Below are 24900 nucleotides of genomic sequence, written 5' to 3' on the forward strand. Positions count from 1 at the left end.
TGACCAACTGATTCAAGATGAGTTCTTCGATTCGCCGGATGCGATGAAGAAGTGGACATGATTATGCTCATGAGCATGCAAGAGGAAATGGACTGGCAAGTGGAGCATATTCTCAACTTCAAGGGCTCAAACAAAGGGAGAAGAGTAACCAACCGGGACAGGGTGTCTGGAGCAAAGCTACTGCACAAGGACTACTTTGCTCCCTGATGTCTACTACGCAACTTTATTCTTGTAGACTCGTGTTGGGCCTCCAAGCGCAGAGTTTTGTACGACAGTAGCAATTTTCCCTCAAGTGGTTGACCTAAGGTTTATCAATCTGTGGGAGGTGTAGGATGAAGATGGTCTCTCTCAAGCAACCCTGCAACCAAATAACAAAGAGTCTCTTGTGTCCCCAACACACCAAATACAATGGTAATTTGTATAGGTGCACTAATTCGGCGAAGAGATGGTGATACAAGTGTAATATGGATAGTATATATTGGTTTTTGTAATAAGAACAATAAAAACAGCAAGGTAGCAATTGATAAAACGGAGCACAAACGGTATTGCAATGCCTGAAAATGAGGCCTAGGGTCCGTACTTTCGCTAGTGCATTCTCTCAACAATGCTAATATAATTGGATCATATAACCATCCCTCAAAGTGCGGTGAAGAATCACTCCAAAGTTCCTATCAAGCGGAGAACATAAGAAGAAATTGTTTGTAGGGTACGAAACCACCTCGAAGCTATTCTTTCGGATCGATCTATCCAAGAGTTCGTACAGGAATAATCACCAAATAATTTCAGATTCATAATACTCAATACAACACAAAGAACCTCAAAGAGTGCCCCAAGATTTCTACCGGAGAAACAAAGACAAGAACGTGCATCAACCCCTATGCATAGATTACCCCAATGTCACCTCGGGAATCCGCGAGTTGAGTGCCAAAACATATATCAAGTGAATCAATACGATACCCCATTGTCACCACGAGTATTCATATGCAAGACATATATCAAGTGCTCTCAAATCCATAAAAGTATTCAATCCAATAAAATGAAATCTCAAAGGGAAAACTCGATTCATCACAACAAGATAGAGAGGGGAAAACACCATATGATCCGACTATATTAACAAATCCCGCGATACAACAAGATCATGACATCTCAAGAACACGAGAGAGAGAAAGAGAGAGAGAGATTAAACACATAGCTACTGGTACAAACCCTCAGCCCCGAGGGTGGACTACTCCCTCCTTATCGTAGTGGCCGCCGGGATGATGAAGATGGCCACCGGTGATGATTCCCCCTCCGGCAGGGTGCCGGAACGGGGTCTAGATTGGTTTCTCGTGGCTACAGAGCCTTGCAGCGGTGAAACTTCTGATCTAGGGTTACCCCGAGGGTTTTTGGAATATTTGGCGATTTATATGGCAAAGAGGGGGTGCGGGAGGCCACCGAGGTGGGCACAACCCACCTGGGCGCGCCTGGGCCCCAAGGCGCGCCCTGGTGGGTTGTGCCCCCTCGGGGCACCCCCCAGGTGCTTCTCTGGCCCACTGGGTGTCTTCTGGTCCATAAAAATCCACAAAAAGTTTCGTGGTGTTTGGACTCCGTTTGATATTGATTTCCTGCGATGTAAAAAACAACCAAAAAACAACAACTGGCACTGTGCACTGGGTCAATAGGTTAGTCCCAAAAAATGATATAAAGTTGCTATAAAATGATTGTAAAACATCCAAGAATGATAATATAATGGCATGAATACTTCATAAATTATAGATACGTTGGAGACGCATCACTCCCAAACCTACTTTCCCGGATTATCCATGGTTTCGTCGTCGCTTTCACATGCGGAAACCATTGTTTTTTGCATTGTGGAGGGAGTGGAGGCACACGGCGACTACTTCAAGCTCACAAGGGATTGCTGCGGTCAACTCTCTTTTTCGGCCAAGCAGAAGTGCACGACTGCTCTGAGGATGCTTGCACTTGGTACTGGTGCAGATGCCCTTAGTGAGATGGTCAGGATGGGGGACAACACGTGCTTGAAGACTACTGTCACGTTTGCCGCGCCCTGGTTGAGGTGTTTGGACCTGAGTATCTCGGAGAACCAAATGCAAGGACACGGAGAAGTTGTTGGCTATTGGAGAGGCAAGGGGGTTTCTAGGAATGCTCAGATCAATTGATTGCATGCATTGGCAATGGAAGAACCGCCTCAAAGGTTTGTGGGGAATGTATCAAGGTCACACCAGAGAGGCCACCATCATACTAGAAGTGGTGGCATCACATGACTTATGGATTTGGCATGCTTTCTTTGGAATGCCGGGTTCTCACAACGACATCAACGTGCTTCAACGATCTCCGGTGTTCAGGAGGCTTTGCAATGGGGAATCACCGTCGTGCAACTACACTATCATCGACCGAGATTGCAACATGGGATACTATCTTAGCCGATGGTATCTATCCTCAGTGGGTGACGTTTGTGAAGACCATATCCGAACCGCATGGCAATAAACAGAGCCACTTTGCAACAATGCAGGAAGCGGCTAGGAAGGATGTGAAGAGGGCATTTGGTGTGCTTCAGGCTCATTGATGTGGGAATCAGAAACTTTGTGGCAGCTGATGACATGTTGTGTTATTCTGCACAATATGATTGTCGAGGATGAGGGTGATGGTGTAGCCCAAACCCATGATTTCGAAGCACCTGGAGAACAAGTTGAAATCCCGGAAGATCAAGATGCGGCTCAGCTTATGAACTTTCTGCAGATGCATCAGAATCTTCGAGATCAGCAGGTGCACACGCAGCTACTCAATGATCTTGTGGAGCACATGTGGACCCACAATGGCAACCAAGGAGCCAATGCTTGAATTTGACACTTAAAATATTTTTTATGTAAACATTATCTATGCTTCGTACCAACATTTGCTATTTACGTGCGACATCGGCTTGTATGATCGACGTGCATGTATTTGCATGGATTTGAGAGTCTGGATTTGAAATATGTAAATGTTGGGACGAGAATATGAGGGCTCGTCCGGATGTGCCCGCGGGCGTGCCTAGACGCGTACGCGGACGTATAAAGGATCGGATTTGCCAAATCCGTCTGTAGATACTCTTATAGGTGAACTAATGTTGGGACAGTGAGGCTTTGTGTAATCGTGTCGTTTGTAACACCCTCTAAAGGATCAGGCAAATCTTTTATCTCCGTTAGAAAAATGAACGAGCAGTAAGGGTACACCCTCCCATTTGGGTCCATGCATGTCTATTTGCACTGTTGAACGATCTGTTCTTTCTGGGTTCCAGGGTTCCAGCTCTCGCACGCTCACAGTCACACGTTCCCCATTTGCTCGTGGTCCTCTCTCTCCGCCAAAGATCTTTTCTGCTCTACCCCTAAAAAAAAAGATCTTTTCTGCTCCTCTCTCGCCGTGCGGCACCGCCATTCCAAGGGGACGAAAGGCTTCCACCTGCGCCCCTAGATTTGTTATTAAAAGCCAACCAACGGGGAACCGAGAGTAAATCTTCGCATCAATCGCCACCCCAGATTAGAACGAAAGGCAGAAACAATTCCGCATGGCCGTGACTGTACGTGAGTGTAACCGTACTACTGGTATCTAATCGCTATTTGAAATATATAGTATAAACGGGAGACACCTTCCACAAAAATATAATCAGCTCCCGGACGAAAAGGAAAGGCTGGCCGCTACGGCCAAGCAGCCGGAGACAAACGAGCCATACGCAACAATTCAATCATTCACGGGGAGCCTCCTGTCCTGGGGAAGCGAAAAGAAACCATTCGTTCGGTGGAACCCATCATCCTGCACTCCCCCCGGCCCTTGGTGAAAGTGAAAAGGAAGTCGTTTCCACGCAAGAGAAGCCTCAAGCAACTGATCATTGACCAACACGCACTGCCGCTGGTATCTAACCATAACTATCCGTGGCGTGAAAAGCAAACTGTTGCACTTGCACATGAAAAGCACTTGGTAATCCCTTCAGTTCAGTTTCATCAGGATCCGATCGTTCATCACGATCTCGTGCGGTCCGGAGATATGCAGGCGAGGCGAGCTGAGCATGAATGGCAAAGTCACAGCTACACAAGGATCGGCGTCGACGTCAGGTAAGCCGGACAAGGACAACCGTCTCTAACCGAAACTCTCAACAGAAACTGCGATCAGCCAGAAACAGCGAGCGGACGGTGCATGTCCTTGCGAAGACGAGAGAACGGCCGGGTCGTTGCTCCGTGAGATCATCAGAGTATCCGAGAATCGCCGTGCAGCCACCGGCCGTCGCGCAAGATCAGTACCAGCCCGCCGCAAGACCAGACCGGCGCCGCCGTTTACTGGGTTGTTTCTTTCTGGAATGCTCCACATGTGAAAGATGACTGGACGGTGTTGGGTAAACTGTTACTCGTACTTAGGCTGCTGCTAATGGACGGTGTTCATTCAGCCTAGATACCTTGAACCAATAGCACCGGCTGGCTGTTTGGTGTGCCGATGCTGGTGCATCTGGTCAATGGCAACAGGATCACGGGTGTCTCCAGTGGAAGAATCTCGCGGCTACAGTCTAATGCAATAACCAATAAGGCAGGAGGAGGTTACGACTCAAAAGTAGGAAAGACATCACATAATCTCTAACCTGAGTAGACCGATAACAACAGGCAGATCAGCCAAGTGGCAAGCACAGAAGCATTGCACCGGTGAGTGCAGTGAGAAGAAGCTTTTTCTCCGGACTCTTTTTAATTGAATTAAATAAAGCTTTGTGCGGCCGGTGTGGATCAAGGCAAGAGCTAATTGACAATGGAGATGTCGGAGATCTTTCGAATGATCATGGATCTGCGATAATGACCGTCCACTTGTGCGGACCCCCCCCCCCCCCCCCCCCCCCCCCCCACAACAAGGTAATCTGCAATAATAAAGGATGACACAAATAACGTATACATATTCGCTAGATCCTGGAATGGCTCTGGCCGCTGGGGGCCAAGGTGATGGAGCTACCAGACTGGAGACTGGAGAGGGACAGGGCACCATTGTGGCATTGTGTCACTTGTTGAAATGAGATGAGAATCGATGCCGCGGATTTTTGGCAAATAATAAAATGCACTTCGGGTTCGAGAGGGGTGCCTGTGTGTGTGGCCCGTGATGCTGTTGCGTGTCCGTACGACATGGAGGAGGGTAGGGCCGGGCAGCAAGAGGCCGGAGCGAGTGAAGGGCCCGGATAAGAAAACAGCTCGGACGATTGGGTGGATTGGTGGGGCTGGGTCCCATCTGTCCGCGACCCTTTGCCAGAACATTTTAAATGGTTTTCGATGCGTCGCCGAGTGTAGCCAAAAGCTGACAGATGAGATATTCGTTGGGGATAGATTTTCTTTACAAGGGGATTCGTCGAGACATATGGGTCCGTACCAGTGGTGAAGGAGGCAGCCTGGCGTTGTCGGCCAGTCAATTCCATATTTGACTAGGCCCTTAAGTGTCCTGGGGCTTTTGGCGAAAAACTCTTTCCAGGTATGGTTTCTGTCTCCCACCCCCCTCTCCAGGTACTGTTGAAATGCAACTCTTGACAACAAACGATTCATCATGGCAGGCGCAGCACAAACAGAAAAACAGACACGATTCAAAAAGAGCGTCCGTATATGTACAAGGCCCGTATGGAGATGGCCACACTACCATATTCTACTCCATCCCTTTCCCGTCCATATTAATCGTCGCTGATTTAGTACAGGCAGTATCTACAATTACTGCTAGCTTTGACGAGTTTGCTCAAAAGTATTTAGCGAGTTTCAGTTGGCTAATACAGTGTAATAAGCCACATACAACAACAGATATGCCGCAATGGAAGAAAGAAAGAGCGACAGGTATGCATGGCTGCCCTAAGATCTGCAGGTGCGGTATACCTCACCGCGCATCACATCAACTGGCCCATGATCATGTGCATAGCGATCCGGGCCAAGATACGCGCCAGTCTTCTCCAGGAGGGCCAAGGCCTCCTCCCTGCCGTACTTTGAGGAGTAAAGGTTCAAGTATTCAATGTCCTGCGTTACAAAATCCAAAAACAAGTGTTAGATACTGTAAGTTTCAGACAGCTCATAGTTATCCACTGGAAATCAGTGAAAGGCTGGAAGTAGCTAAGTTTCAGACAGCTCATAGTTATCTACTGTAAGTTTCAGACAGCTCATAGTTATTCTACTAGAAGTTACATAACCAAAATCGAGAAACAAGTAGCTAAGTTTCAGTCAGCTCATAGTTCTCTACTGGAAATTGGTTTAAAGTGAAAGACTGGAAGAATTCATTTGGTTATGTAACCAATCTAAGCCAACAGTTGTACCATTGAAAAACAAAAGGTAAGGTGAACTGGTGAAATAGGACAAAAATGAACTACTCCCTCCGTTCCAAATATAAGATGTTTTGGATATTCAATATGGACTACCTACCGACTGAAACGAGTGAAAAAACACACTAAAATGCATCTATATACATCTAATCAGAAAAAACTTAGAACATCTTATAATAGTGAACGGCAGGAGTAGCATTTTCAAAAAACTAAAACAGAAAGTATCACCTGCATGCCACTGAGAATGCGTTCAAGCCTGAGGGACGCAACTGGTTCCTTTGACGAAGAAAACACCTCGCCAGGGTAAAACAGAACCCCGTCGCCTGGAGGAAGGCCGCGTCGGAAACAGATCTGCAACCACACAAGTTTGAGGATAAGATCAAACATAATATACTGTACCAAGTAAACAAAAATAGTCTAAATTTGAAATGCAAAATAAACATTGAAGTCGGAATAACGATGTCAGGTACCTGAATTAACAGGAAATGGTATATTTAAAGCACTAAATCGTGTAACAATACAAATGCTGAAAGTTCAGTTTAAGATTAAATGTAGGAGTAGAAAATAAGACAATCTCAAACCTAAGAATATCATCCACAGATACACTAAAATAAGAGTTACTAGATACATCTCTATTAGACTTCTAGTCTTAATTTAGTAAGAAAACTATCTTCTCACTTTCTTACACATTTATACTCCCTCCATAAAGAAATATAAGAGCGTTTAGATCACTACTTTACTGATCTAAACGCTCTTATATTTCTTTACAGAGGGAGTACTTGTTACTGAATAGCAAACATGCTGCATGCATATAAGTTCAACATTCAAACCCATGTTCAGGTAATATTTCTTGAAATTACCGTAACATCTTAAAATATGAGCACCAAATACAATAAATTTTAATTATTCCGAATCAAGTTCATAGATGGGAACATAAAATGGGGCAGTGCTGAAGATATATGCAACTAATCACAATCATATTTCATGCAAGCTAACTACCTCCATGTCTACCAACAAAAAATGAATGTGAAATTGAAATTTCCATGAGCAAACAAGCATCCTAAATCATGTTTTCTTGCTTACAAGTTACTCCCTCCGTCCCATAATATAAGATTAAAAACGCTCTTATATTATGGGACGGACGGAGTACAATGCAACACAAACATTTTTTTTAACCTATAACATGCCAGGCATATCTCCTTTTCATTTCTCCCAACACAAAATGAATCTAATGGAACTTTTGAAGAGATATTTGATGGGTTAGGAACAACCTCCAAAAAATACTTGGAATTTTTTGTCGATTCGGTGCTTGAACAAGGGTTTGGTACTTGAACCAGGGGATTTTTCAAACATACACCCCAGATGTCACCGCGAACAAAAACTAGCAGGCAACTTTTACACAAATTCTACTGTAAAAAATGATCACACCCTTCATAGATTAATGTCACCTCACTGTATCAAGAGGTTTTCCAATGTATAGCATACCTCGGCACTTGGTATCATAGCCTTCTCGTAGCAGTTGGTACCCCAGTAAAGAAATCCTGTGCCACCCTCCTTCCATGCTCTCCACATCACTGCCCGATGCTGGGTTCCGCGCATCCCAAGGTGCCAATTTGGTTGAGGATCAGAAGGCCCCATACAAACATATGTCCACCACTCCTAGATACGATTAAGATGGTTTCATCAAGATAAAGGTCACGAACTTAAAAAACCAGAGAGATTCATATTTTTTTCGAAAAGAGCAGAGAGATTCATATACTTCCATATCTGAGAGAAAAAATCATAAATAATAAAACCACTCTATAAGTCTATATGAGAGAGTCATATAAAATTCCATTGACCAAGAGAGTTTTTAAGGTAGTTGACTAGGAAACTTGAGGTGGTTCGTAGTTAAAACAGTAGGGTTCATGCCGATTGGCGATCAAACAGCCTAAAATACAGATGCCAATAGTACTCGACCATATCACTAAACTTGTATAGAAAGGTCTGAACCTCTGACTGCATTGGCAACACACAAGAAATTCTTCACTGCATCACTGAAAAGAGAGGGATTTGACAAAAGAACCCTACATTATTTGAGGAGCTATTTCAATTTTTGGCCTCAGAGCACCACCAGTGCTGCCACTTGTGAGGATGTTGCGGCACCGCCGAAGCGTACCGAAATTGAGATTTTGGTAGTGCTACTGAAAATCCTCCATCATCTGAATTTGTCGTGTGTGCGACGGTGGGCTAGTGTTGCTGCTGTTGGGATCGAGGCAAGTGGAGAAGACAACATATGATGACTTTGACATGGTGGTGCTTCTCGAGCACCAGGTCTCGAGCTCCGGGGCAAAAACCCTAGGTCTGACCCTACTTGGTTATACCTGGCAATGGCAGCATTTTTACGCCGTTACCATGTTGATGGCATTGCTTGGAGTTTGCTCAGACAGGGTGAAAACCCATGATTTGGACTTCGAGGGTTGGATCCGGCAATGGCGGCACTTGTGTGTCGTTCCCTTCTTGAAGGCATTGCTTTTGAAGAACCCTTCTCATTGTCCTTGTGTTGTCAAGAGATAGTCAGTGTCGATGGTCGTTGTTGTAAATAGTCTATCGCTGTTTGATCTTTTTTTTTCTTCCTCCGCCAAGGCAGAGCTTCGGTCATGAGGCCGGCATGAGTTTTTTTTGTGTGTGTTGGTGTTGGCTGTGTGCATCCTAGCTATGCAGAGGCCGGGTGTCGCTCATTGCGTATGTATCCGCTTGATGCTTCATTATGAGTCAATAAAAACACCCTTCATAAAAAAAATTACATTGAGTCTATAGCATCAGACAAATTAATGAACAAGAAACTAAGAATAGCAGAAGGATGGTACACAGGAATGTATGCAAATGCAGTTACTGGGCTCACATTGTCCATAGAGACACTACTCGTAAAAGAAAATATTAAGGAATGTACACTCCATATTTTCATAAAGTTTATATGACTCATAAACATTTTCCTATACTTTATGAAAATATAAGAAAATATGACATAAACCCACGCAAGCTGGCATACTGTCACCCAACAACTTTAATTATACTTCTGATGAAATATACCAATAGATCAGAACAATGTTGTCAGAAGACAATGCTGTAACTTCATGAGACCCTTAAGCATGGAACACGCTTCCTAGAATTTGATGTAGAATATCAAAGCATTAAAAATAATGTCCTTTTAAGATAACGTAAGGATCATCCTCCTCGCTGTAAACTTGTAAAGAAAGTGTAAAAGGAAAATGGCACAAATGAAACTAAATAGAAACACAGAATCTGTAATTACTTCACCAAGGTCAGGTCGTAGTTCAGCAATAATATCCTTCACTAAGTCCTCTCTTGTGCCAAGAACCCATTCGCTGTATAAGAAAAAATATCAGTGATGGAAATGGTTCTTCAGTCCTGTAGGTATGCATTTTGTTAACAAGTCCAAAATTGAACAATGCATGACACTTCCATTAGTTCGCACCAAGCCACCAATACTTATACTGGCCTAACTATCACATATCTCACACATCCACAACATGTACAAGCGCTCTCAGTTTCATCAAATTGTCAATTCCATGTCAGTGCAAAATTTATCTCAAACAGGGCATTGATAACTTCATATTGTTTGGTCCACTTTTGTTAACATAACTACCTCTAACTTTCTAAACCCTGTGCACTTTACAAATAGCATAGGCTCGGGATTGGTATGAAAAGACAATTCAAGATATAGATAACCAAATAACACTTTAATGTTCTGAACCTTACGCAATTTGTGTTTAGAACCAAACATCGTGAATCGATTATTGTCAATTATTGTTGCATTAGTATAGATGCTATAGGAAACTGAAATAGATGTGGTTTCATATCCATATAGCTGGAAAAGCAAGTCCATATCATGCCAAATCAGTATGACATCAGATGCTCCAGATTTTGCAGACTAGCAATCCAGAATGAACACACAAGTGCCCAACAATGCATACCTAGTGCAAAAGATTTGTGTATGCGGACGTAGAACATTTGGAACTTTCGTAAAAGCCTCGAACGTAGAAGGAGCCAGTTCAGAACCACTTGGACCTACATTAGCCATTCAAATTGTAAGAAGAAACTTAAGGCTTCCCAAGTGCCAGCTTCCATATAATCATTATCTAAATGTCCATAAAACCTAATACCAGGCTGGGTAACAGAAATATTTTACCTCATGAGTCGCAAGCAAGTAATCAGATGTTCATTTAAGAAAAAATATACAAAGCAAGCACAGTAGCTTAGCAATAAACAAAATAAATAATTCTATGGTACATCAAATCTCAACAGTGATTAGACTAGTTGGAACTTGGAACATCTCAAACTTCAAGATGGCAGCCAAGAGAATTGTAATTATTCAACCCCATGTTTGATTCATTTTGCCACAAACTTTCAGTTTCACCTCCCTTCTTTGCTTCAGTTTGCTTCTCAACATTCCCCCATTATATTGAGCACTAAACAATATACAGCGGTACTTTATTACCGAATTGTTTTCTAGCATGTTGGCTAAGCTGATTAAGTAACTTAGACTATATATCTACCTCAGTACAATGATCTCTTAATATTCTCAGCACAAATACATACATATTCATTTCGGATCCAAATAAGTAGTGTTTTTTAAACAAGTGTACATCACAAGAAGAGCTTTACGTTTTGTCGTATATGAGTCCAAGTATGGAAGTATACTGACCAGCATAATAAGTTGTTAGAATACGCACATCAGGTGTGTATGTCCTTAACTCGTTAGAGATGTTGCGGATCACTTCGTACTGCTCCATATTCAATGGCTGAAAAAAACAAGAACAAATTATAAGATGATCACATGTATCTCTTTTCGATGAAAAGAACAGGTGCACCATATACATGAGTTGATGTGGTTTGACGCATCAGAATAGAGTTCAACTGGTTGGGCACTTAAGGACTTAAGCACATGCATAGCACCTGAGTGTATAGGTGCAATAGTGCAAACCATTTTAGTTTCAGCACCAGATTAAAATGGACCCACAAGAACGAGATGCTTCATGAATTATTGCATGACCCTTCACAATTTTAATTTTAAACTCAAGCGAGTTAGAGGAAATAAAATGTAGAAGTTTCCTAGAAATAAACTTTTGTCATGTTCTTTCCTACCTTATTTCAACTCCTAGATTGTCAGGGATTACATTTTTTCACGCAGAAAGAATGAACCCAATGAATGAAGCTATGCTAAGTTGGAATCTACCTTCAAAACTTTATTTCCTGGTTCTCTTTTTATGTTGATTTGGTGCTCAAACCAAAAAGGTTTGAGTAGCGTAGCTGTATGTATTACCTCATGGTTTGCACCAGAATATTGCCAAGGTGCAACCATCAGCTGCTAGCACATAGAAGGTCGAAGCTACACTCACAACTCACATAGAACAAACCGTTAATATACAGTTTTCTCAAGAATCAGGATATCCTAGGAGCATAGAAGCGATTTAGTTGGCTAAATGAAGTTTGGATCTACCCTTCGAACCAATTAAGGAAGGGTTAGCTCAACATTCAGCGGCAGGTCCTAGTCAGCAGTTACATGTAGCAGTGTGTACTGAGCACTAGTGTTCTTTGACATGTTGCATTGGCATCATCATTATATAACAAAAGCAGTTGCAGTCATCCAAATTAAACAAAAATGCTTAGGTAGCATTGAATATTAACTACCCTGTGTTTCACAATACTGACAACTAATGCAAACGCAATTATGGACGAAAATACCCTCGATAACATCTCAAGCATGTAACATGGGTAACAAATACAGGAATTCACAGGTCTGATAGGGCAATTTGGGAAGTTCGCCTAGGGATTTATGAGCTGCCTATGGATTCATGAGTTTTATCTTTCTATTTACGACGCTTAAGCCTGGCGTGGTTCATTAATTGCTGTTATCATAACTCATAACTATATTATCGTTCCAACTGCATAGAACTAGGCAGGATCTAATGGGATTTGAAAACTATGTGACATCACACTACGCAATATAAGCATAGCAACCCTTGAACTTTGTGTTGTAGAACCATTTCACTCGATATAGCAACAACAGCAACAACAACAACCCAACAAAGCCTTTAGTCCCAAACAAGTTGGGGTAGGCTAGAGGTGAAACCCATAAGATCTCGCGACCAACTCATGGTTCTGGCACATTGATAGCAAGCTTCCACACACCACTGTCCATGGCTAGTTCTTTGGTGATACTCTAGTCCTTCAGATCTCTCTTTACGGACTCGATATAGCATAGAAGTAAAATCATGCACCTCATCCCACAAGTAGAAGTAAGCTTTCGACCAATGAGCCTCTGTTTTCAAGATTTCAACCTCTCTTCGCAGAGAATTTTTTGCTGCATCGGTACTGTTGTGCATCAACAAAGGAACGAAATTAATAGAAGAGAAGTAAACAAGCTGATATGAAATTTAGTAGAAATTCTAGCATTACCATGACAGAATAGGCGCGTAAGGTACAGCATATGCTGCGAGTCTTGGATCAGAATAATATTCATTAGCCTTTGGATGATCAGCTAAAAGAACAAAGACAAAGTTGGAAAATCACATCTGAGAATAAATTTACATAAAGAAGCATACTCTTTTTTTTTCTTTAGAAATAGATGCATTACCAGGCCAGGGGCATGTGTACGCAAGAATACGCATGCTATCGCCCCATCTGCAGAAAAATGGACTGATTCTGTACTGGAGGAGCCACCTGAAGTGATGATCCAGTGCATCATACCACCCTTTGGTGCCATGCTCCAAACAAAACCGGTCTTCAATGACAGTTTCAGATATCTAATATAGTTAAAGGACAACAAATGCATACAAATACAATTCAAATGCAAAATGATGATAGCTGCAATACCTACATAGACAACTCAAACATAAATTCACAACTTCAGGTCTGCAAATTGAATGTCTTGCACCACAAAGAAGGCATATGGAATTCCTCATATCATAATATGTCAGAACGTTACTACATACTAAAGGAGAATATTGCCAGGATACACCAAAAACAGCAGGTAAGGAAGGTGTCAATGGGAGAGTGAAATCCCACACAGTCAGGCTTAACTTTACACGAACAGCAACATTGTTCATAACATCTTCATCCATCATGTCTCCTAATCCATTATTCTCATGGCAGTCCTGGAATGCTGGAAGCACTAGCATCCTCCTCAGTGTGGTTGAAGTTGATGATAGTCTTAGTATCTGCATGTTATAGCACTGGAAGGAAAGGAATTATATGCTAGTATGTGAAGTGTTATTGACAGATAAAATACCATTTCCTCTGACGAAGAGTGGTCTCTGGATTCAGTGATATCAAGACAAGTCTTTAAGTCTTTATACAGCTGGTATCTCTCAGATTTTGGTAACGAGTCTGCCTTGGAACTGCCAAATATATACCAAAAAATAACAGTTAATAACTCAAATGATGAATAACTAACAGCACATAGATGCATATGTGGCTACAATTCCAGGCTAAATATCATCTGGACACACGTTACCACCTGCAAGCATCAGATTGGCACACATCCAATACCCGCATCTGAGACCTAAGCTCAGAATTCTAGCTTCAGGATGAATAAGAACTATTTGTAAAGATGTTTGCTTGTTTCATGAACTGAACCCCATCCAATTTACTAACATTATTGGAAGCATATAAGAAAATCAGACTCGTGAACTCACACTAGGTTTCAAATTACCACTTCATACAGGATCATGATAATGCAAGTCCAAAAACTTGGAACAAACAGAAAACAATGTCTTGGTTTTTACAAGACGCAACTATACAAACTCATATCAAGCTCTAATGGCTGGATTTTCCACCAACAATATATACTGAGAATATGACCCTACAGTAAAACAAATTATTTCCAATACTCCCTCCGTCCCAAACTTCTTGTCTTAGATTTGTCTAGATACGGAATCTTGTCTTAGATTCCGTATCTAGACAAATCTAAGACAAGAATTTTGGGATGGAGGGAGTACTTTATATGTCTTCTCGTATTGATATCTCGTTCCAGTATGCCATTTGGTCACTTGCGTAAGTGGTTAGAATTTGTCCTCATGTTTTTCTCCAAGCAATTTGAGCAGATTATACTACCATTTGTGACATAAGTACATGACCAAATAAGTAGCCAATTTAAGCTTACTCTGAGTCTGTCCTCACAGCAGTAATACATATTTCTCCTTCATATAGACCAGGTTCTTGCCCACAAGGAACATTTAGTGAGACCCATACTGCAGTTGTCTCCCTGTAGAAAGAAAGCAATTAGCAATTATTAAAAAAAATGAAGACAAATGTTTCAATCATGTGGCTAGCTAAAGCACAGAAGCAGTACCCAGGAAGTAGGTTTATTTGCGGACTGGAAGGATCGATAGGCACAAGGGCATCTGGTACACCTAATATAGGCACCACATGTCGCAACGTTATAGATTGACCAACCACTAACCTGATACAGCATTGTTATAATCATCCAAAGTAGAATGTACACATCTTGGTTAGCCACCGAATGAATTCAAAATTTAACCAAACAAACCTGCCTCCAGAGGATGAGCATAGATCAGTGCACTGAATCTGCACAGGCCCTGCAATACCTGAACTGGCCCATGAAACTTTTGGACGTAACGCGATTTGAAAACTTTCCCTTTCATTTCTTGCTGCCAAAAGGTTAACCTGAAGGGATTTTGGAAAGAAGATAATAAAATATGAGGAATCTAATAGTAACAGAGCAGTACCAGATCATAAAGCAGTAGGATTGGTGAACAACAGCATGTCCCAAGTTACAGTCAAAAGAAGAAAAATGATCAGAAGGAACAGAAATATGGCACGACACTAGAACATTCTGCATAGTGCTGTGAAGCAAGAGATTATATGTTCTAGCAGTGCTAATAAAATCAAGTACAACTTACATGCTCTAGAGGTCGAGGTGCTTCTTGTTGGCTAACATTTGCTGTGCTGGGCATAGACCACACATGCAAAAGATCTGCCGAGTGCACCTTAGTAGGGTCAATCACACTAGAACCTAGATGCGACCCCTGTAAGCCTCCATCCACCCAGCCATAACTAGTGCCTCCTCCAGCTACACCCTCCACAGGTGGTACGGATATTTCTTGCGTCTTACTTACTGTCATAAGAACAAAAATATCTGTTATCAGGCTACATAACCAGAATTTAAGCTCCAAAGTTTCCTTCATTGCTGATAAAAGTAAAAATCTCAATATACACAAAAGAATAGTTATCAATCACTAGTTCTCATATGTAATAGTCAGTTCCAGTTGTGACATACTATGCATTGAACTTATGCAAACAGTTGTTATATGAGGCTCGAATACCTGTATTTCACAACAAACAGACCGAGAAAACATTGAGTGTGCTAGTTATGCATAAACTATGTTAACTTATAAATGCTGTGCCTTTTCCCTGATGCAACTTCAATATCTTCATCACAGTGCACATGCATCATTCAACTAAATCATATTTCCTGAATAAAGGCAAACAGCCAGTTATGTGAATCATCGGATACCATCTCCTAACATTATCTGAACCTAAACCCAAAGTGCCTGATAAATATGGATGCATAGATTAATCGCAGTTCTACAACAAGTCCAAATTCAGTAGTACGCAGATAACCAGGATATCAGATATAGGTGAGCATCCTTAAGCTCGCATGGAGTGGGTGCCTAAGAATTCAGTAAGCTGGGAGAAAGGGAATAACAGGTAGGCTTTTTATGCATTCACTAGGTGGGATGATGCCTTACATGATTCATTTCTTAGCTTGCAACTGTATCTGCCTGGTGGAAACTACGTGTGATCCATAAGATGCGTGTCTGGATTTGGTTTTCAGGCGATCACTAAACTGAACAGGTACACTCTCTTAAGCTCAGAATTGAGAACAGAATGGGATCAGGCCAATGACCAATCACATCCGAATTTCCTTTTGAAATCGACACTAGCTACAACACCTCCGCCCAAGTTGTGCTCTGTGATCAGGTCAGAACGAACTTGCCATCGTAATGCTGATATATACCTACCCATGCTCCATTCACAATTCAGTGGCCTATTCGACAACTGAGAGTAACAGCGAGCAAACTCGGCACAACGCAGGCTCAGCTCGTGCGCGGTAGATTTCAGCCTCGCCACCGCCGCCGACACACGAGCACCATGCGGACCGAGCAACACCAGCACTCGCTAATCCTACGGCAGCTCCACGCGCGAAGCAGCTGAAGCAAACGGAGAAGGAAATGGGCGCGGGGGGTCCGGCTCCGGGGTGGACGGGCGATCGAGCTGTTCCGGGCAGCAATCCAGTTGGATGAGGCCGCGGAGAGGGGGGCGGCGCGTACCTGCGGCGGGGCTGGGGTCGCTGGATTCCATGGCGCCGGCGGCGGGGAGCGATCGGTCGGTCGAGGAGGGGGGCAGAGCGTGGGCTGCTCTGTTGGATAGTGGGGGAGGGGGATGAGGGGAAGGAAGTGGGGAATGGGGGGAAGCGGAAGAGGACGGTTTCCTTTGATCGTGCTGTCCAACGTCCCGGCTCCCGAGAAGGACGAGGGGCCCACGGAACCACGTCGCCCCGAGCGCGGGGACGCACGCGGGTGAGGGGCGCGGCCCGGGCCGGCCGTGGCGGCCTCTCAATGATCGATCGATCGCCCCGGTCCCGGTGACCCCGCGCGCCGCGCCGCGCGGCCTGCGAAATCACCTTGCGCTATGCGGTGGCGTGGTGCCGTGCGTGTGTGTCCGCCTCTGCCCAATTGAGTATTGTCCCGCTTCAGAATCGTCAGTCCGCAGCAGAAAGGTTTCGTTTCATCTTGAGCGGATGTGATCAAATGCTATTCCTCAGCTACTGTACTTTGCTTCCATGATTCAGATCAGACCATTCGCGGCCAGTAGCACGTCAGGGGCACCCTACTACGGTTTGAGACACGTTTTAGGGCACCCCACTACGGTTTGAGACACTTTTCACTCCTTCCAAGGACACGTGCTGGTTGCTGCACGGCCGTTCTAACTAGTGTGCACCTTTTCCCCCAAAGAATAGCATTGATCAGAAACGACATATAAACTGATGACACGAGTCTGAAAAAGAACTGAACGAACGAGCCTGAGACGAAGGATACACTCAATTGTGAAGTCACCGGTTACAGCCGTTAACATAGCTCACTGCACCCATCAAGTGTGCTTGTCAGGTAACAACTTCTCACGCTTAACTAATCTAAACGAGCAACAAGTATCCAAGATACACGAACCATCAAGCCAACCCCAGTTACATTGCAAAATTCTCCGTCTAGGACTGCATGGCGTCATCCCCATCTGAATCCCCTTGCACTTCACTGAACATGTAGTCGCTCTGGCTGTCGATCAAGAACTGCGTCGATCTCTTCACGTCCAGAAACAGGTGGTACACCCGGCTTATGTCCTCCATCTCCACCACCTTGCCCTTGCGCTTCTGGCAAGCCAAGCCGGCCGAAGTGATCAGCTGGATCGCGTACCTGAGGGAGGTCTCGGTGCCAATCTTTGTGAGCAGATCCTTGCCCTCAGCAGACATTTCAACGTCTTCTTCCTCACACCTGATGTCTAAGATCTTCCGGATCTCCTCCGCCGTGTATGGTTGTGTTGTGATGATCAAGAGGCGGTCGAGGAAATCCGACGGTATACCATGTGGTGACCGGTAGTTGGTCCCGCGTATGGTTGTGATGCCTCGATTCGTTGCAATAACGAGGATCGGAGCCATGTCATTCTCCAAAGCACGGTTCAGGAAGGAGAAGCATTCAATGTCTAGCATGTGGACTTCATCAATAAACAGAACGCCAGGGACAATCTCAGCCTTCCCTTCCTCTCTCCACTCGGCAACTTTTGTGTCGATCTGCTCCCTAACCTCTGCACGAATCTCACCGGTGTCACCAGTGAAAAGTGCAAGGAAGCCTTGTGTCCTGAACAGGAATAAAAAGATAACAAAAATGAGTTGGTTGGGGCATTTAAATTCCCAAGGTAAACTACACTCGAAGTCTAGAATATGCATATGAAACAAAATACTCTTTTGTATCATGTGATGTGATCAAGGATGCGATGGGGGAAAAGAAAACTTTGCTGGTATAAGGAAGATTGTAACAGAAAAGTTTGAAAAGGTTCAAAACTATTCAAAGCAGCAGTGTCATCTAAGAGAAGTATAGAATAATGTCAATAGTTTGGCATCAAAGACCTTCAGGAATAAAAAGATAGCAAAAATGCCACGGTAAACTACAGTCGAATATGCATATGAAACAAGATACTCGTGTATCATGTGATGTGATCAAGGATGGGATAGGGGGGAAAACTTTGCTTGTATAAAGAAGATTGTAAAAGAAAAGTTTGAAAAAGTTCAAAACTATCCAAAGAATTAGTATCATCTAAGAGAAGCATAGAACAACGTCAATAGTTTCACGGAGAAGACCTTCAGCTAATAACAGCATCAATATCAGTTACAGATATCAACGGCTGCAGATATCTGCAGAATGTATGGATGCAAAATATGTCTAGCCCATCTCTGAGAACAGCTTCTATTTCCTTGTACAAGTATCATCTAACTTGTACCAATACTATTGACTTATGTTCATAGAACCATGTTTCTTTACATGAGCATCCCTGTAACAAACTGGAAGCTGCAAGATTTCACAGATCATTTCTTTTGTATAAGAGTGGAAGGATCCGGCTGGATAAAATAGCACTCTGTATTTCTCTATGAACTAAAAAGCATATCAGATCCCAGTTTGTGCATCCAGGACTAGATGCTATCCAAGGAGACCACCTTTTCAAAGGTATCAGCTAATCTTATGGCATGAAAAAACTATAGTACGCACTCTCAATTGCACCTTCGAATTACCCGCATAACTCTATTAAATTCAACAGTTGTTAACAGGATTGGTGTTTCGCAGGGAGTGGATATTGATTACAGGATCTTAATTGCCTATAATCTAATCTCAGAGGAATGATTTGCTAAAACCAATAGCACATCCGAACTGTGGCCTTCCAGGGAGTGGATATTGATTGCAGGATCTTAATTGCCTATAATCTAATCTCAGAGGAATGATTTGCTAAAACCAATAGCACATCCGAACTGTGGCCTTGTAGGTATATTAACAATTAGCTGGTCAGCAAGTTTTTTAACATTCGACCAAAATGGTGTGACGAACATGAAAATGTGGTATATACTACAACACTGTTGTACATGAAGACATGAAAACTGATCATAATTTCTACAACCAATTTGGTTATGTCATGCATTCCATGGAAATATGCCTACGACTTAAAATACATTAATCAGAAGTCTCTGCTCGAATTTGTTCCAAATTAAAGCTCAGAGCAAGACTAGCTCGAGTAACTAGCAGTTAGATGATCTTATTCACTAACAGATAATTATGCATGAATCAGTATAGGTAAGGTCTAAAACAACAATAGATTGGCATACTAAAGCAGATGCTTCACAGTTCAGGATGTGGAAGTGAAGTATAAGTGAACCATTAACATAGGGTTACAGTATCCTTTGCTAAGCGAATAAGTTCCTGCAAACAGTAAAAATACTCCTTTCGGCAGATTTTTTTATAATAATACAAAAATAGTTTGTTGGACGATGGATAGTCTATCACAGTGGTTACAAACACACACACTAAGCATAGCCTGAGTAATTCAAAGTCACCAACAGTTATCCTACTTATTAATAGGTTTTAGTTCACGACAAGAATTATGGAAAGGAGGGAGTAGAATACAAAATCTTTTACACCTAAATTTATATATAATCCTTCTGGGAGACGTGTAACTAGCAAGTGTCCTCTTGTGGCAGTAATGAGCAAAACCATGCGCCCTTCAAGGTTTCTATCTACTACATCCTGAAGGTTCAATGCAAATTCCTGTCGAGTTTCTAAAGGTAAGGAACGTGGCTTAATTGTTGTATGTGCAAACACTTCATATTTGACTCCAATTCTCTAACTAGGACAAATTTCTGCGAAGGGGCGTGGAGTTACCTGCTATTGATGACATCAATCTCATGTAAGGTAACGCAGTGCATAACCTCCTTGCGCTTCTGGAGCTCTCCTTCAGGGCACTTCACAAACTTGGTGTGGGCACCAACGGCATCATAATCCCGTGACCTCCCGATGGAGCGGCCAAGCTTAGTAACCTTCCCGGAGGCCTTGTCGAGCGCAATCACATCCCCGCTCTGTACCTTCTCCTTCCCCAGGGCCTCAATCATCTTCCCACCCAGCTCGTACACCGTCTCCATGTCCGTGGTCTTCAAAGTGAGCCTTCCAGTCTTGCCGGCCGCGGTAGCACCTGAAGGTATGCCCGAGCTACTGGCGGAGACAGGGCGGTCGATTGAGATCTCAACGACCTCGCCCTCAATGATCTCCGCTTCCTCCTTGATGCGAACGCCAATGGCGCGGCGGAACGCCTGGGTGAGCGCCTCGGTCTTGGAGAGGTCGAGGGAGAAGAGCTCGGAGGCAGCGACGGAGGCGAAGGGCGTCTCGGCGCCGAGCGACTTGGCGATGCCCATGGCGAGGGCGGTCTTGCCGGTCCCCGGCTGCCCTGCGAGGAGGACGGCGCGGCCGGCGATCTTCCCCTGGCGGATGAGCTGGAGGATGAGTCCAGCGGCGCGGCGCGCGGGGAGCTGGCCGACCATCCCCTCCGAGGCATCGCGGGCCTCGATGGAGGAGTCCAGCCCCAGCCCCCGGATGTGGGAGTGCGCACCTATCCGCTCGATGCGGGTTAGGTCGCGGCTCTCCGACAGCCGCTTCAGCTCCGCCATGGTCACCGCCCGCCGCCGCCGCCGCTTAGATGTTGCCCTTTTTCGTGAGATGGGGGAAGAAGGTTTAAGGCTAGAAGGGGAACGAGCTAGGGTTTAGCAGTCGCCGGTCAGGTGGAGATATATGGAGGCGGAGGGGAGGAGGAAAAGAGGGGGAGAAAAATGAGAAGAGCGGAAGTGTGTTTGTCGTCTTGATCGTAATGGGCCGGTACCTTCAGCCCAGATGTAATGCTATTCCCCATCCTGCTCAGAGAAAAACAAGATAGAATTCCTTATTTGGCCCTTTCTTAAAATTTGGTTTCCTTTTTTGACTAAAAAACTTCCTTTTTTCTCTTTTTGACACTTAAAGTCCATTTTGTTCCCTACGTGACACTTTCATCCATTTTTTCATCCGACGGTGTTAACTATGACGTACAAAGACAATTTTATCCCTAGTGGTAGTATATGTCATCAAGAAAGGGAAGAGAAGGAGCGTGAATATGAATGTAAAGTGTTGAGCGTTGGAGATTCCACGTTCAAATATTCATATGCACCTGCGCCCAACCAGTCGCGTTGCACAGCTCGATCCGCGAGAGCCCGGCACTCGGGTGCTCATGCACGAGTACGTGCAAAGCTAGCACAAGAAGCATCGACCGGATCAATTCGATCTCGGCGGAATACTCTGGTAACTATCGTACTGATTCGTGTATATACATGGTAGTGAGGAGACTTTTTTTTGGAACGATTCGATGGAGACATTTTACTCGATGGAGGCGTGAGCTTGTGCAGCAATTGAAGCGCGAACACAGCTCAGGACATCACTCGTTGACATGTCAAGGTCTAAACTATCACCCGCAAGATTAATCTGCACAAATTTATACACTACAGTCTACAGTAGAGGCTGAATGGTTAGTCATTATTCCACTCATCATATTATTATTAGTCCCCCGCAAATTTTTTTCATGATTAGTCATATAGTACTATTTTTTTATTTATCCAACCACGACAAAATATATCATATTGCCTCTTTGTTTGCATGTGAATAATCTGGTCACACTAGCTGAGTGCCCGTGCGTTGCCACGGAACATAAATTTGGGTGTCACTCAGCATTGTTATTCACCGCCAACGCTGATCCAACCTTGCTAGTTGCTCACTGTTATCAACGAACCCACGATAAGCCCTATTGTAGCCTGGACAACCCCTCCTTAATGCGCCCACCTCACAAAATAGTATGATACGTTCTTCTCTATAGAATGTACTCCCTTTGTTACAAATTTCTCTCTAAAATGTACCAAAGTAGCCATGTACCAAAGTAGCCTGATAGACAAGTAAGAAGCAAGTAAGCAAATATTAAAAAAAGAGAACACATACCACATCAAACGAAGCATAACTGCATCTCAACATAACTAAATAAGCATCCTATCAAGCAGCCACATCTGATATGTCCATCTTCAATCTATGTTCTTCCAACTAAATATCTGCTATGACAAACTCATATTGCTCTGCATTTTCTGAAACCATATGTCAAAATAACCATGATTGCCCGTGCGTTGCCACGGAATAAAGAGCATGAATACTTGTTCTATTCAGAAATCGACTTTGAAAGAAGATAAACATGTTTCACTCTTCTATGTCTGTAGACCAATATCCACCCTCTTCATCACCTTACTGACATAATGACAATGATCTTCTTAACACCCCTCCACTTGTTTTGACAAAACCACATGATTTGGAAATGGAATAATAGTCACTTGAACACATACGTTGAATAATACATATGTACTCCCTCCGTCCGGAAATACTTGTCGGGAAAATGGATGTATCTACTCATATTTTAGTTTTAGATGCATTCATTTTTACACATTTTCACGACAAGTATTTTCGGACGGAGGGGGTGCTTTCTAACAGTATCATGCCTTGGCCTCATGCAGACGTCTTCATTCACTCCTTGCTTTCGGAAACCTACTGCCCTCTAACCACATGCCTGTCTCATATCTAAAGCTCACCATGCATGATAAAATCAAATGAGAAATCAGAAAATGCACAGAAATTTAGAAAAAAAATCAAGGAAATCGCAGAAACTATGTCGAATTAAAACAATTAATAAAAAGTAGGTATTTAAAAATTTGAAATTTATCGAATCACATGATTTCTCTAGAATGTTTTTACTTATAAAATATTCTTGTGAATAGCACATAGGCAAAGCGCTGACAACAATTCCTGCAAGCTCTACAACCTTCAGGTCAGATGTACTTATCTCAGTGCAGAAGTATGCAGTCCCAACTTGGCCCTTCCCAAGCTTCCGACTAAGGATATAAATATAATGTTCCCTTAGGTCTGCCGTGTTCAGCCCAATGACAGAGATAGATGTTGGAACAAACCTTCCTTCAGAATCCCATAAATAGTGGACTGTTAAAACTTTTTCAAATGTGAGAGCAATCCTCTTCAAGGTGTTCATCAGCATACCTAGCTTAAAAGACAATATATTCTCTTCTGCATAGGATTTCACAAATGTACTTAGTTGAGTTTGTGTGTTCTATTCAAAACATAACATCATTTTTTATGGTTTTCTATTTTAACAATGGACACATGAAATACTTGGTGCATGTATATCCATATGAGATCTAACATGTAGTTGTAGTTTCAAAACAAAAATAAGCTATGAATAGTTATGTATAGTCATAGTTACCATGCCCTTTTAAATTACTCACCACCAAGTCCTAAGTAGCAATGGAGTTTCTTCCTTCGAACCAAAGAAGTGGTTTATAATTTGAAAAATAGAACCAGAAAACAATAGTGAAGATAAAACTAAGTTGGAAGAATGTAGATTTTTGTCCTCTTTAGTGAAGTCTGAAGACTAAAGTAGTACTCCCTCCGTAAAGAAATATAAGAGCATATAGATGTACTAATATGCAACACTGCATGAACTATCAGTCACATGTATATCAGCATCATGGTTTCCACTTTCCAGTGTTTTCTTAAATTTATCAATCACGGGTATATCAACATTATGTTTGCCTCCAATATAGTTATAGTGGAACAAACGGAAGTACTCAATTGATAGTGAAGGAACCAAGCCTGCAAGGCATGAAATGTATTCTATTCCCTCCGTCCCAAAATAAATGTCTCAACTTTAACTTAAGTTGAGACACTTATTTTGCTAGAGAGGGAGTATATAATGAATATAAATAAAATAACTACGATGTAGCACTAAGACCTTTGTAGTATTTTCCTTCTTGGGAAAAGGTTATGTGAACACAAGGTACATCTCGTATATACTTACCTGTGCCACTACCTCACTATAAAATGCTACATAAAGACATACGTCTATCTGCAGTGATTTACTGAACAAAGTCTAAAGATACTTAATGTTATTATTTTAAACACATACTTTTTATTTGAAAAACATTAAAATACTCTGTAGAAATTGTTATGATCAAGTGAAGTACACTTCATAACAATTTTATAGAACTAACTTTTTATATAAATTTGAGAGCAACATCTTAAGGCTGGAATTAACAAAAAAGGCATGTACTACATCCAGCATCATCTTAAGTAGCAACACACAGATATTAGGTAGGTGTGTGTACAGAAAGCTCTCGATTGAGCAGCATTTTAGTACATCATAGTAGCTAATTTTCAGGATATATTGGTCAATGAATAGTCGGAAGAAGTAAACAGATGGTTACCAAAAGTTTCGGCATTGTGGAGCTTACACAGTCTTCCACCTTATCCTGACCTTGGTATTGAATCACTGTTACAGCAAACACAAATATGGATATATCAGATAAAAATCAGAAAACAAGTTGCACTCTCTGCCAAAACCATATGCAATACCTC

General features: G+C 42.8%; 2 protein-coding genes across 6 annotated transcripts; both read right to left on the reverse strand.

The window, feature by feature from the left end:
- Positions 1-5561: 5561 nt before the first annotated feature.
- LOC123052288 (uncharacterized) lies at positions 5562-17035 on the reverse strand. 5 transcript variants are annotated; one of them, XM_044475418.1, is made up of 16 exons: positions 16657-17014; positions 15226-15440; positions 14853-14989; positions 14655-14765; positions 14466-14567; positions 13593-13701; positions 13321-13536; positions 12939-13107; positions 12761-12842; positions 12583-12676; positions 11007-11103; positions 10276-10369; positions 9594-9666; positions 7784-7957; positions 6527-6649; positions 5562-5999 (listed from the first exon to the last, which is right to left on the reverse strand). In XM_044475418.1, the coding sequence occupies exons 1-16, from the start codon at positions 16685-16687 to the stop codon at positions 5838-5840; spliced, it is 1989 nt and encodes a 662-aa protein (XP_044331353.1). In that variant the 5' UTR covers positions 16688-17014; the 3' UTR covers positions 5562-5837. The 5 variants fall into 5 exon arrangements, with proteins under 5 accessions (XP_044331353.1, XP_044331354.1, XP_044331357.1 ...); XM_044475419.1 differs by having other exon boundaries at positions 13321-13521; positions 16657-17011; XM_044475422.1 differs by lacking the exon at positions 16657-17014 and having other exon boundaries at positions 13321-13521; positions 15226-15447.
- Positions 17036-17384: 349 nt separating this feature from the next.
- On the reverse strand, positions 17385-21244 carry LOC123052289 (ruvB-like 2). The gene is made up of 2 exons (XM_044475423.1): positions 20305-21244; positions 17385-18237 (listed from the first exon to the last, which is right to left on the reverse strand). The coding sequence occupies exons 1-2, from the start codon at positions 21081-21083 to the stop codon at positions 17592-17594; spliced, it is 1425 nt and encodes a 474-aa protein (XP_044331358.1). The 5' UTR covers positions 21084-21244; the 3' UTR covers positions 17385-17591.
- Between the last annotated feature and the right edge of the window lie 3656 nt (positions 21245-24900).

The sequence above is a fragment of the Triticum aestivum genome, chromosome 2D (assembly GCF_018294505.1).
Source record: "Triticum aestivum cultivar Chinese Spring chromosome 2D, IWGSC CS RefSeq v2.1, whole genome shotgun sequence".
In the NCBI taxonomy this organism is placed as follows: domain Eukaryota; kingdom Viridiplantae; phylum Streptophyta; class Magnoliopsida; order Poales; family Poaceae; genus Triticum; species Triticum aestivum.

Coding starts and splice junctions, on each gene's coding strand:
- LOC123052288 (XM_044475418.1), bottom strand. CDS start 16,687: ATGGAATCCAGCGACCCCAGCCCCGCCGCAG. Junction 14,990..15,225: donor CACCTCGACCTCTAGAGCAT/GTAAGTTGTACT, acceptor AAATCCCTTCAG/GTTAACCTTTTGGCAGCAAG. Junction 6,000..6,526: donor GCATTCTCAGTGGCATGCAG/GTGATACTTTCT, acceptor TTTGTAACGCAG/GACATTGAATACTTGAACCT.
- LOC123052289 (XM_044475423.1), bottom strand. CDS start 21,083: ATGGCGGAGCTGAAGCGGCTGTCGGAGAGCCGCGACCTAACCCGCATC. Junction 18,238..20,304: donor ATTGATGTCATCAATAGCAG/GTAACTCCACGC, acceptor ATTCCTGTTCAG/GACACAAGGCTTCCTTGCAC.